General features: G+C 56.6%; 1 protein-coding gene across 2 annotated transcripts; it reads right to left on the bottom strand.

Moving 5' to 3' along the window:
• Positions 1-2,029: 2,029 nt before the first annotated feature.
• On the bottom strand, positions 2,030-11,144 carry CHST1 (carbohydrate sulfotransferase 1). Of its 2 annotated transcripts, none has more exons than XM_039705343.1 (2): positions 10,856-11,144; positions 2,030-4,040 (listed from the first exon to the last, which is right to left on the bottom strand). In XM_039705343.1, the coding sequence occupies exon 2, from the start codon at positions 3,994-3,996 to the stop codon at positions 2,737-2,739; it is 1,260 nt and encodes a 419-aa protein (XP_039561277.1). In that variant the 5' UTR covers positions 3,997-4,040; positions 10,856-11,144; the 3' UTR covers positions 2,030-2,736. The 2 variants fall into 2 exon arrangements, with proteins under 2 accessions (XP_039561277.1, XP_039561278.1); XM_039705344.1 differs by lacking the exon at positions 10,856-11,144 and adding an exon at positions 4,941-4,956.
• Positions 11,145-11,402: the final 258 nt, after the last annotated feature.

Genomic DNA, 11,402 nt, shown 5'->3' on the forward strand with positions numbered 1-11,402 from the left:
CCCCATGGAGCAGCCTGACCCTCTGCTGGCTGGCTGGAAGTGCTGGTGCTGGGGGACACAGCCAGCAACTCCAGGCACCTCATCTGCTCCACGGGCATTTAACCCAGGGCACAGCCACGCAGTGCTCCCGGGATGGCACAGCCCTCAGGGAGGATTGCAGGCCAGTGGCCGGGCAGTGCTGGATCAGCCACAAGACAGGGTGTTCCTTTTACTGGGTCGAGGCCAGGAGCCAACAGCTCAGCATTTGTTAAGTGCTGACAAAAGGATTAATTTAGTAACTAATAACAGGGCAATCAAGCCATTTATTTGGTTGGCGTTTTGCTGCCAGCTGCTTGGGAAGAGCAGCACACAGTGCACCAATAAGGCTGTCTGCAGCCACCTCTGCCACCTGCCCCGTTCCTCTGTCCTCGCTTGCAGACTCAGCCAGGCAGTGTGGCTTGGCACCAAGCTGGTGGCAGGAGTAGGTTTGGCAATAACAGGTAGGTGAAGACACCTGGGGACGTGGTCTCTTCCAGGGGCTGCCCCTATGCCCACTGTGGGGAGGGAGATGAGAAAGTGCCTGTCCTGCAGCAAGTGCATGCTATCTCCCATTCCTCCTCCCAGAGCAGGAACCATCCATGTAGCCTTGCAGACAGCACAGATGAAGTACAGGTGCTGGAGCCGTGAGCCCTGAGAAGCTCTCAGGTACTTCAGAGCTTCCCACCTTTCCTGCAGCCCAGCTGGTTTGCAACATTAAGCCAAGTTGCAAAACACCACTAACAAGCAGCTCCTCCAGGGGTCTTTTAAGGAGTGAAAGGGTGGTGCAAAATCACCTATAGTCACAGCTTTGTCGTGTCTCACTCAGGCAGTGTGTCCAGTCCCCCTGCATGCAACTGCAGCACCCAGTCTTCTCCCAGAAAAGAGTGGAGCAAAAGTTGGTGGGCAGCAGAGCTCAGAAGAGACCTTTGGAGAGAAGACCTGCCAAGGTAGGCGGGCTGTGAGTGGCTCAGATACCTCTGGGCCAGGGGCAGGCCCAAAGCTGGGAGTGTGCAGCTGTGAGTAGATGTCACCAGTTGTGGTCTCATCTTGTGGTCTCATCCCTCTGTGGGTTGCTGCCCTGCCTGGCTCCAGGAGCAACTGGAAAACTGCTGGGCCAGTGTTATCCCCTGTACCCTGGGGACTGGCCCCAGTGGTTTCCCATCTGCAGCTGCTTGTGGTCTGCAGGACACGTCTCAAGGGCTCGACTGTTGGGACTGTGCCAGCTGGGTTGGAGGAGCCAACCAGCTGTTTCATCAGACAGGGATCAAGCAGACCAGCAGTGTCTTGTGTAAGGCTTTCAGTGTTCCTGCCCTGCGTGCCTGGCTCCCCCATTCAGCAGCTTTCTGACCTGCCCATCACGGCTGTAGCTGGCATGCAGCTGCCAGATAAATGTGGCCATATCAGACCTCCAAACTCGACCAGCCTAGAACATGGCCATATTTATCTGGAGCTGCATGCCAGCTACAGCCGTGACACTTGCCCAGCCCACAGGCCCAGGTGTCTTGCAGGCAGCAGGCAGCTCATGAAGGAATACTTGTGTACTGCCAGGATCATCTTGTTCATTCATTTTCATTCTGGCAGTTTCTTGACCTGCACCAGAGCACCTTCCCTGTCCTCCAGGGCAGGCCATGCCAGCACTGGCATCAGCACAGTCAGACATGGTGGGGGGCAGCCTGATGGGAATGGGTTCACTGTGCTGGTGCCATTAGCACTCTGGAGTAAGGCACTCCAGCAAGTCCCATGTTTTCATGCATACCAACAAGTTTTCAGGTCAGTAAATAACCATGGGTTCTTGCTTTCAGCTTAACTGCTTGCATTTTGACACACTTTAGATGCAAACATGCACATGCCTGGAGGTGGCTGCAGCTCTCTGCCACCCTGGGGGCTGTGGTGTCTCCTCCCCCAGCCTTGTCCTACCCGCTCCCAACCTCACAGGAGTCGGGCAAACCAGGAGATGCTGCTTTTTGCCTGGTGGTGCATCCACACTAGTATACTTGCTGAGGTCTTTCAGTTGACGTTCACCCCCAGATCAGTTTTATTGCACTTTTATTTACAGAAAACACAGAAATAAAGCATTAAATGTTTTGGGCTTTTACCAAATGACCCAATCACTTTTTTTCTTTTTTTTTTTTCCCTTTTAGTGGGTTTTTGGCACAAAGAAATATCACAGGTGTTACCAAACAGCTATGTAGGAGCAGCTGACCAACTGCCCAGCCCAATAACAGGACTTAAACAGACAGACATGTCGCACTGAGATCAAAAATGAGGAGGTTGTTCCACTTTCAGCTTCCAGTCTAACGTGTTCATTGGGGGCAGGGGGAGTTATTCTGGAGGGGATGACACCATTCATAAATTATATTTATATTTACCTCTTACATTGTAAAAGTAAACAGTGCAAAAGTACAGTACCCCAGATACCCTTCGGTTTGGAAAGCTTGAAGGTTGCTTTATACATTTTGTGTGTTTTGTAAACATTGTTACGCATCCAGAGTTCTAGCTCTTGATTGGAGAGACCCAACTCCTCCTGGCATCCAAAATGTATTGAGGGGCAGCAGTTACTTCCCCTGGACTCAGCCTTTGAGATTCCCGCTCAAGGTTTAGTGCAAATTTTGGAGAGAAAAAGACAAGAGAGAGAAAGGGGGAAACAAAAGGAAAGAAAATAAAATAAGGCATCAGTTACAAACAGTACGCATCAAAACCAGGCCCATTGGGGCTGCCTTAGGAGAAGGGCAGGAAGTCTCTCTCCTCCACCAGGCTGATGGAGAGGTTCTTCAGCTCCTCCTCGGAGCCAGCAGTTTTGTAGCCGAGCTGTGCCAGCACCTGTTGGCAGGCGTGCTGGGTGAACGCCACGATCTCGTAGGACAGACGGAAGCGCCACTTCTCCGCTGTCGCCGCTGAGTTGCGCACCGTCCCGTACTTGTGTTTGGAGGAGGACCTGTCTCCTCGGGTGTTGTTCTGTATCCAGCGCTCGACGTTGCTGTCCATGGGGATGCCCAGGAAATCATAGATCTCCTCAGTCTTTTTCATGGGGTTCCTGGCCAGATCTTCGTACCTCACCAGCATGTACTTGCCCTTGAGCCATGGTGGCCGGTTGAGGCCGGTGGACACAGAGTTCCAGAAGTCCTCGCACACTGTGGTGAGCTGGGTCACGTCCAGGTTGTATGGCTTCCTGCCAGTGCCGTCCCAGATCCTCCACAGCCTGTAGGTGTCTCGGAAGGTCTCACTCCGGGATGCCAGGATCCCCCGGGGGTCCCTCACTAGCTGGATGACCTTCAGGTTCAGCCGCGGGTCCTCCACCAGGGCCCGGAGGTCACTGACCTCGGGCACCCGTACGGTTTTGATGGCCACGTGGCCGTGCTCTCTGCAGGACTCAGTGGCCAGCGTCAGGTTCAAGGTCCCACACTTCTTCACGCAGTCTCCTTCCTCCAAGTGGAGATCCACAGCTCCCAGGGACTCACATACAGGTGGTGAGCACAGGGCCTTGCTGGCTCCCCTGCGGAAGAGGCGGTCGGTGGTGTGGTTGACAGGCTGGGGCTTGATGTAGTTCTCCAGGAAGTAGAGGTCGCAGTCATACAGGCTCCTCAGCAGGTCTCGGCTGGCCCCCAGCATGACCCGCCTGTCTGTCGTACTCTTGCTCTGGGTCAGCTTTGGGATCAGGGTGTACTGGACGTGGTAGAGGGGCTCAAATAAATAGAAGACATCGAAGTGCTGGTTGAACAGCTGCCCAACAAATGAGGAGCCACTGCGGGTGGTGGCAAGGATGAGAACGTGAGTCTTCCTGGAGAGATTATACGGGAAGGTGGGATTCTCATCGCACAGCCTGTCAGCCACATCAGTGTCCTGGCTCAGGCTGCAGTTCACAGGATTAGGGATGGGGCAGCTGTGGAAGGACTTGGCAGTGAAGGTCCGGATTGCTGTGTACTGGATTGCAATGGATGCCAAGGCTAGGAGGAGTACAGCCTTCCAGGAACATTGCATGGCTGGTCACCTTCATGGAGCTTCTTCACAGGTCGTCTTGGTGTCTGCAACCCAACAGAGAATTCACAGGTTGAGCATGGACTGCCAAGCATTCAGCTAATGCAGGTACTAACAAATGCCCTCCTAATGTACGTCCATCAGTCACAACCCAGTCACACACGGCAGAGCCCCATTTCAGACAAGAAAAATAACAGGCAGAAGCTGGCAAGTCTGGAGAAACATGTCCAGCCAAGACTTCAGCCCTGTTCCTTCCAGGCTGGGAGTGTACATAAATCTTGTGGCCCATAGCTCACCCCATGCACTGCAACCCAGGCAGGGGATGTTAGAACCTGGAGGTGACAGGTGACACTGTCTGTCTCCATCCAGCTGCTGCAAACTCTCTTCCCCAGCTGCCTTGTGAGTCACTTGTCACTTGGAACCCCAGTGCAGGAGCTGTGGCAGGGAAGGGTCAGGGGATGGTGCTATCTTGTCTCCATCCATTCTGTCCAGCTGTCAGGATAAGGCATGGCCCATCCAGGCCAGCACTGGGAGAGTGGCAATGTCTCTCCTGGAGCTGCAAACCTCTTTGCACAGAGGTCCAACAGCCAGCTTGGTCTGTGAGGCTCTGGGGACGAGTGCAGCCAGAGCTGTGCCCTCAGCAATGAGCTCATGGGGCTGGTAAGATTCTGCTCCACTCTGGGATTCAGGGCTATTCTGAGCGCCAGAGGGGAAAAACAATACTACAAAGGAGGAAGCATGTGAAACTGCATCTCTTCCATACTCTATTGCCAACCAGGGCAGTAGCCCTTGGCACCAGGGAAGGGTGCAGGGAAGAGTGAGGCTGTAGTTGCAAAGAACAAATTCAGTGGTGCTAGCCTTGCCTTGTTGCTGCCCACACATGGGCAAGGGAACTGAGGAGGACCTTTGGATGGGATGTTAGGGACCATGTCAGGGGGAGGGAATATCTGTCATGCCTGCAGAGCTGCCACATTGCTGGGAGGGGATGTAACTGTGGTGGTGCTTCAGTATTCCCCCTGTTCACTAACCAAATAATGTTCATGGACTGCCTGCTGCTCTCCAAAGCACAGACATTTCACATCCATATGCTATTGCTCTCGGGGGATCAGTGGGGCTGGGAGACAGAATGTAGAGTTTGCATCCTAGAAACTCCAAACAAGCTAAAACACCTGTGTGGGGGAGACACGCCAGTATAAGCAATGGTTTTGCAGCTCTCCTGCACCCATTTTCCCTTGCCCATCTTCCTTCCACATCTCTCCTCCCACGGTGTGGTACATTCACCTGCCCATCCACCTCAGGCAAACCAAGGAGAAAGACCCAAGCATCTCTGCTCCTCGCCCAGCAGAGCCCACTATCATCACCACCAATGCTTCCTCTTCTCTGCTCTCTGTGGGTCCCCAGGGAGAACAATGTGCTGGCCCCAAGCTCACAGTGAGTGCCTGGTCCCTGCTCAGCCCCAGCACCAGGTCACTGTGGTGGGGCTGTCAGAGCCAGTGCTGTTGCTGCTTGTATGAGGTCCCTGAGGGAGACCAGTGGGGCAGCGATGGATTTCAGCATGTGAGGGCTGTTCTAACCCAGAGCACACTGAAATGCCTGATGGACTCTGGACAGTGCAATGTTCCTGGTGTGTGGTCCCTGCAGAGCCCATAGCAGCTGGCACAGTGTGTTGTTCCCATGTCCTCAATATGTTCCACGCCCTGGGGAGACCCTGTTACCCTCCGGTGACACCAGGAGGGCAGCTCAGACCTGCAGGTGAGTAAAAAAGCCTTGCTTTTTTAAAAAATTAATATTTTTATTGTTTACTGATTGCCCCAGCTGATTTGTAGAGGCAGGAAGCTTCAGGAACTACCAACTCCAGAGACCTCTCACTAGAGGGTTTTGGGCAGGACCCCAGGACAGGGGGCCTGGCACAGCAGTTGCATGCAGCCCCCCACCAGTGCTCCCCGTGTCTGTGCACTAAGAGCTGTGCTTTAGACCCAAATGATGCTTTGAATACAGGTTGCTTTCACCTGGACTGCTTCCTGCCACAGATTGTGGCCCATGGCTGGAGGACCAAAGTCAGAGATGTTTGGCTATTGCTGCTGCTGGATTGGAGTTACCCACCCTGAAAAGGAGAAACCTGGCCCCAGTGTCCACATGGGATATTCTATCACTTGGATAGTGTTTTTCCAGGTCTGCTAAGGCAGAACAGGACAGGAGAGTCCCTGCTGGCATCTCCTGGTTCCAGTGTCTTCTGCATGCTGCCTAGGTGGAAGCTGCAGTGGGAATGCTTTCCTGCTCTCTAGTGATGGCCAACCACACTGCATCCCTCACACACAACCTCAACTCCTACTCTTTGCTTCATTGCTGATGGATGCTGGAGCAGATGAGACTCAGATTAGACTGGTTAGAGCAGAAACCTGCTACTGGTTCCCCAAAAAAGGCAAACCAGAGACCAGATGACTTCTTGGTCCCAATTCCCACCAGATCACTCACTGGCTGTGAGCATTTCAGGTTCTCCACCCACACTGACCCATTCCCCTTTGCAATGTCCCAAGTGGCAGAGGGGGAAAAAACAGGGCATTGATTCACCTCCTTGACTGAGCAAGTGCTAAACCACAGCCCAGCTTCAGCCTTTGCTGCCCCTTGACGTGTGACCTGCCCATGTGCCGAGCTGCAGCCAGGGAGGGGAAGGTTTTGGAAGAAGGTTTCCCTCCCTGATGTCTCATCTGTGGCCTTTAAAGCTAGCCAGAGCATCCTCTCACCTCCCAGCTGCCTCTTCTGCCTCCTCCCATCACTGCCAGTCCCTGAGGGGCTGCAGTTCCTGCTCAATCCAGCCCTGGGCTCCAGGGACACTGGCAACTGGCAGCTGGGTGCTCTAGAGGAGCTCCCAGGGCAGCAAAAGCGTGTGGCACCTGGGAGCTGCCAGGACAACTGAGGATCACTTTTACTCCCACTGCTCCTTGTTCATGTGTCAGACAGAGCCAGGCTGGTGGGAGCACCTGCCAAGGAGGAGCTGTACCAGGCTCCTCCGTGCTCGGAGTGGGCAGGCTGAGCAGTGGCTGCAGCCAACATGCCCCAGGAGGATGTGTCCTGCACACAGGCACAGCAGGACAGTCACACTCCCATTCCTGACCCGAGGAACCTTGTTCTTAACTTGGCCTGATAGCCAGGGCCAGCAGTTCAGACAGCAGCTGAGAGAGGGCCATGCCCACATGGAGCTGCATCTGAGAGTCCTGTGTAAGGCATGGATTGTTTTGGCTCCTCAGCCCCAGACCATGGGAGTCATCCAATACACTGGCCTCCTAGATGTTTCTGTGCTAGAAGTGTTCTCAGTGGAAGTCACCCTCTGCTCTGCCTCCAGCTCAGCTCCACCAAAGATGATGAGCAAATGCAGCCCAAGGGTGGGAGCCGAGTTCACGTGTCCCTCCAGGCAGCTGGGACTATGACATGGAGCATGGGGTGGGGGTACCTCACTCACACCTTCCAGCCCCTGGCACTGCTGGTACTGCAGGGGGCCTGCCAGAAGGCACATGGGCTCTTTGGGACAGTGCTGGGGCCAGCACTGCCCCTTTCCTAACCCTCACCCCCTTGTGGTGACAGCATGGCAGAGTGCACTCTGCTGCCTTGCCTGCATTTCTGTGCAGCTGCCTGCAGTCCAACCCTAACCCCCTTGTGGTGACAGCATGACAGTGCACTCTGCTGCCTTGCCTGCATTTCTGTGCAGCTGCCTGCAGTCGCACTGGGACCAGGCTGTCCGCAAGGGATACACAGCATCCGGCAAGCGGCTCTGAGTGCAGCAGGAGGCCAGCCAGTGCCTGGCACAGGGACAGGAGCATTGTCTGTGAGAAGAGGAAGGTGCTGAGCCTTTCCTCTCCCCTGCCCCACTTCCCGCAGCCTTGAGCCTAGAGGAAGGGAAAGGATGGGCGCAGGCAGTGCAACCTCCCCCACCCTGTGCACCTGCCAACAGCAGCGGATGCGTAATCACCTGCCTTCCTCTTCCTCCTCCTCCTCCTCCACTGACTCCAGCACTGCTCTGAGGGAGATGAGCAGGCAAGAAGCCAGCAAGACAGCCCCGGACTGCTGGGGAGATCGGAGGTGATGAATTAAGCTGAATGGCATCTGTGAGTCACTGGTGCAGTGTGGGGAGCAGTAAATGCAGCCGGCCGGCCATGGTGCAGCAGGGACCGAGGGCTCCTGTTCTGGGCATGGTCTTCCTAGGTTTGATGGGAATTACCTGCTTTTGGAGCCATGCAGCCAGGCTGTGGCACTGAAGGCTGCACTGGCAGCTGAGTTCAGGCACTGCCAGGCAGGCTGGAGTCCGTGGGGCAGTTAAGGGGTCAGTACCGCTCACAGGTCTCCTCCACTCCAAAAGCAGCTAGGTGTTATGCAGGGCAGTGCCTCACGGCACTGTGGCACTCTCATCCTCATAGGGGGCTCCCACAGCATCTCCACATGGGCAGCTGCCTTGACTCCTGCCCCAAGCCTTCCCTGCAGATTCCCTTTCTCCCCGGTGTTCAGGCATCTCAGGGGTGATGGCAGCTTTAGGCAGAAACCCTTGTAGTTACTGATACTGTTACTGCTGTTCTGGAGCCTCTCTTACAGGGCAGTCAAAAAAAACCCTGCTCTTTTTGGTTGCCTTCCAGGCTGTCACCCTCTCTCAACAGCTCCCCAGAAGCTGTACCCTCAGCCTGGCTGGGCTCATCCTGAGCTCCCTTTCCACTGTCAGGCAAACCTCTCTGCTTCCCCATGGAAGGAAGGAAGAGAAAAGGGAGCTGAAGAAGGTGTGAGGGTCTGTGTAACAGAGGTGCCTGCTCCAGGTTTTGTAAAAGCCCTGGCACACTGGAGGAGTGCCTGAGCCTTGCCAGTTCTTCCCGCAGGCCTGCCTGGTGCCAGTCCAGCTACCGGCACCCTCTACCCCCAAAACTGATTCCCGCCAGCAAGGCTGTTTCCATGGAAACGGCAGAGTGACTCAGGACTTTGGGACCAGCTGGAAAACACAACTGTGAGCAGTGATCGCCTGAGAAGCGCCGGGCCGGGGTCTCACTGCCAGGGAGAGGGGTGGGTGACTGCGGGAGTGGGCAGGGCTGCCTGCCCACCTGCTGGGCACAGGCAAGCTGGCACTGAGGGCACACGGCACACCCTGCACCAGGCTGGGAATTGTAAGGCAAAACCCCTCTCCTGACACAAGTGAGACTGCAGCAAGCTCACCAGGGGACGCATCCCAAAATGTGACTCATGGAAGACAACCCCTCTTCCCCCTTTCCCTTCCCCCACCCAGAGACTCATGCATGCATAGTCACCCAGAGAATTCATAGCACCAACTTCAGCGCCTGCTCAGCCCTGCACCTGCACCTCTGTCCCCTGCCCAGCATGTAGCACCCCTGCATGCAGTGCCCAGGGCAGTAGGGCTTGTTGAGGGCTGCTGGAGGGGACAAGTGGCAGCCAGCACCCTGCGGTGCCTCCCTGCCCAGCCAGCAGCTGCCTCCTGCAGCCCCACTCCTCCCCACCTCACCACCCAGGCACAAAAGTTAAGTCGGAGGTTTGCAAAGCAACTCTCAGCCAGTGACCCACTGGCAAAGGCCCTAACACATCCCAGGGTTCTCCCACTGAGCAGAGAGTTTATCCTGGACAACAACGTGGCCACTGAGGCAGGGAACACAGGCTTCTGGTGGGGTGCAAGCACCCACTTGGTCGCAGTGGCTTAGTCATGCTGTTGGCTCTGCAAAGGCAGCAGATACCAAACACATCTGTGGGCACGCAGCCTGGGCACTGGCTGGCTGCACCCCACCACTCCCCAGAGGAAAGAGAGACCACTGAGAAAAAGCAGCACTGAGCTGTCCCCGATCCCCTGCTTGACTCTGGGCACCACCACGGACACGTGAGCAGGGCTGGTCTCTGGCCCCAAGCCTCCCCCTCAGCAAGCCCCACCAACATGAGATCTTGACGTGGTGGAAATGAATTTTCAGCCTTGCCTCCTCTTCAGCCGTACAGGATTAGAGCTTCCCTACAGTCACAGCTCCAAATGCCAGCTGGGACTCGTGTTGCCACCTTCCTCGGGTGCCTCACCGTGTGCCAAGCAGAGGGGCTTTGTGCCCCCAGACTCATTCTGCTCTTGCATTCATCACCTCCTGGAGCATGTCTCTTAGGATAAGACACAGGACTCTTGTGCTCAAAGCCACCCTGTAATGTCCCCTGTTACCCTATCTCTGCTCTTTCCCTCTGCATTTCAGAGGCACCAACAGATCCTTTAACACCAGAAAACTACTGCCCACTTTGACCAGCACTTAAACAGGGAATCAGTCTCTTTCCTACTGGCACACAGCACGCACATTTTCAGTTAATTCATCACTATCAAGCAATGCCAGCCCCAACCGGTCCCAGAGTTTTCTTATCGCAACATCCACCTGTGCCTGTTTATCCCCCATCCGTGGAACAGCATCTGCCTCTTCCTGAGGATGTGAACGCCTCGGTAAACCAAATACAGGCAGTTTTGTGCTCTCCACCTTCCCCTCAGCCATCCACCAGCCTGCTGGTGCCTGCTCACTCCCAGAGCACTCCCTGGCAGGAGCTGGGAAGGCTCTTTTGGGATGAACGCGCTCATTCACTACCTCAAAGCACTCTTTCTGTAACGTCCCTAACCTACGGCCGCGTCAATAGCCCAAGTCTCGAACCGCACAGCTTTCCCCTAGGATTGCTCCATGCCATGACGTGCTTGCACCCTACTCTGCGAGGTCTCCTCGCCAGCCTGCGCCCTCACGGCAGGTTTCCCAGACCGCCTGGAGCTCTGACAGCAAACGCCGGGGCATTTGCTGCGCCGGCTGGCGCGGCTCCGCGGCCGGCAGGGCATCTGGCCTCCCTGTGCCACCGGGGACTTACTCACTTGCTCCAGGCGCAGCTCCTGCCCAGCAGCAGCCCAAGTTTCGCGGCAGCTCGTTCCCCCGGGGCTCGGGGGCCAGGGCTGCTGTGCCCCCGCCGCTGAGGCAGCCCCGGGCGGCGGCTCCCGCTGGGTGCCCGCAGCCCGGGCCGGGGTCCCGCCGCAGCCAGGCTGGCCACCAGCGGGAAAAGTCCTTCCCGCCGCTGCGGGTGACGTCTCGCTGCCTTGGAAAGTTGGTGGCGCGGAAAGGGTTACGAGGGAGCCCCAGCCCGCCACCCCCGGGCACCCCCGCCGATCTGCGCCTCTCTCCCCCTCCTTCCTCCCTCCCTCCGCCCGGCAGCGCGCACGGGCGCACGCAGCACAGCGCCAGGCACCGGCCCCGGCCCCGGGGAGCCCCAGCGCCGCGCCGCCCGCTCACCCTGCCCGGCCGCCGGGCTTTGCCGAGCAGCAAACTCCCCGCTCCTCTTTGCCTCCCCGAGGCGCCCGGCCGGAGCGGGCAGAGCCCCTCCCGTCGCGGGGGCGGGAGGGGGCCCGGGGAGGCTCCCCCGTGAGA

This window comes from Passer montanus, unplaced genomic scaffold (genome assembly GCF_014805655.1).
Source record: "Passer montanus isolate IOZ18808 unplaced genomic scaffold, ASM1480565v1 scaffold18, whole genome shotgun sequence".
NCBI classification, from domain to species: Eukaryota; Metazoa; Chordata; class Aves; order Passeriformes; family Passeridae; genus Passer; species Passer montanus.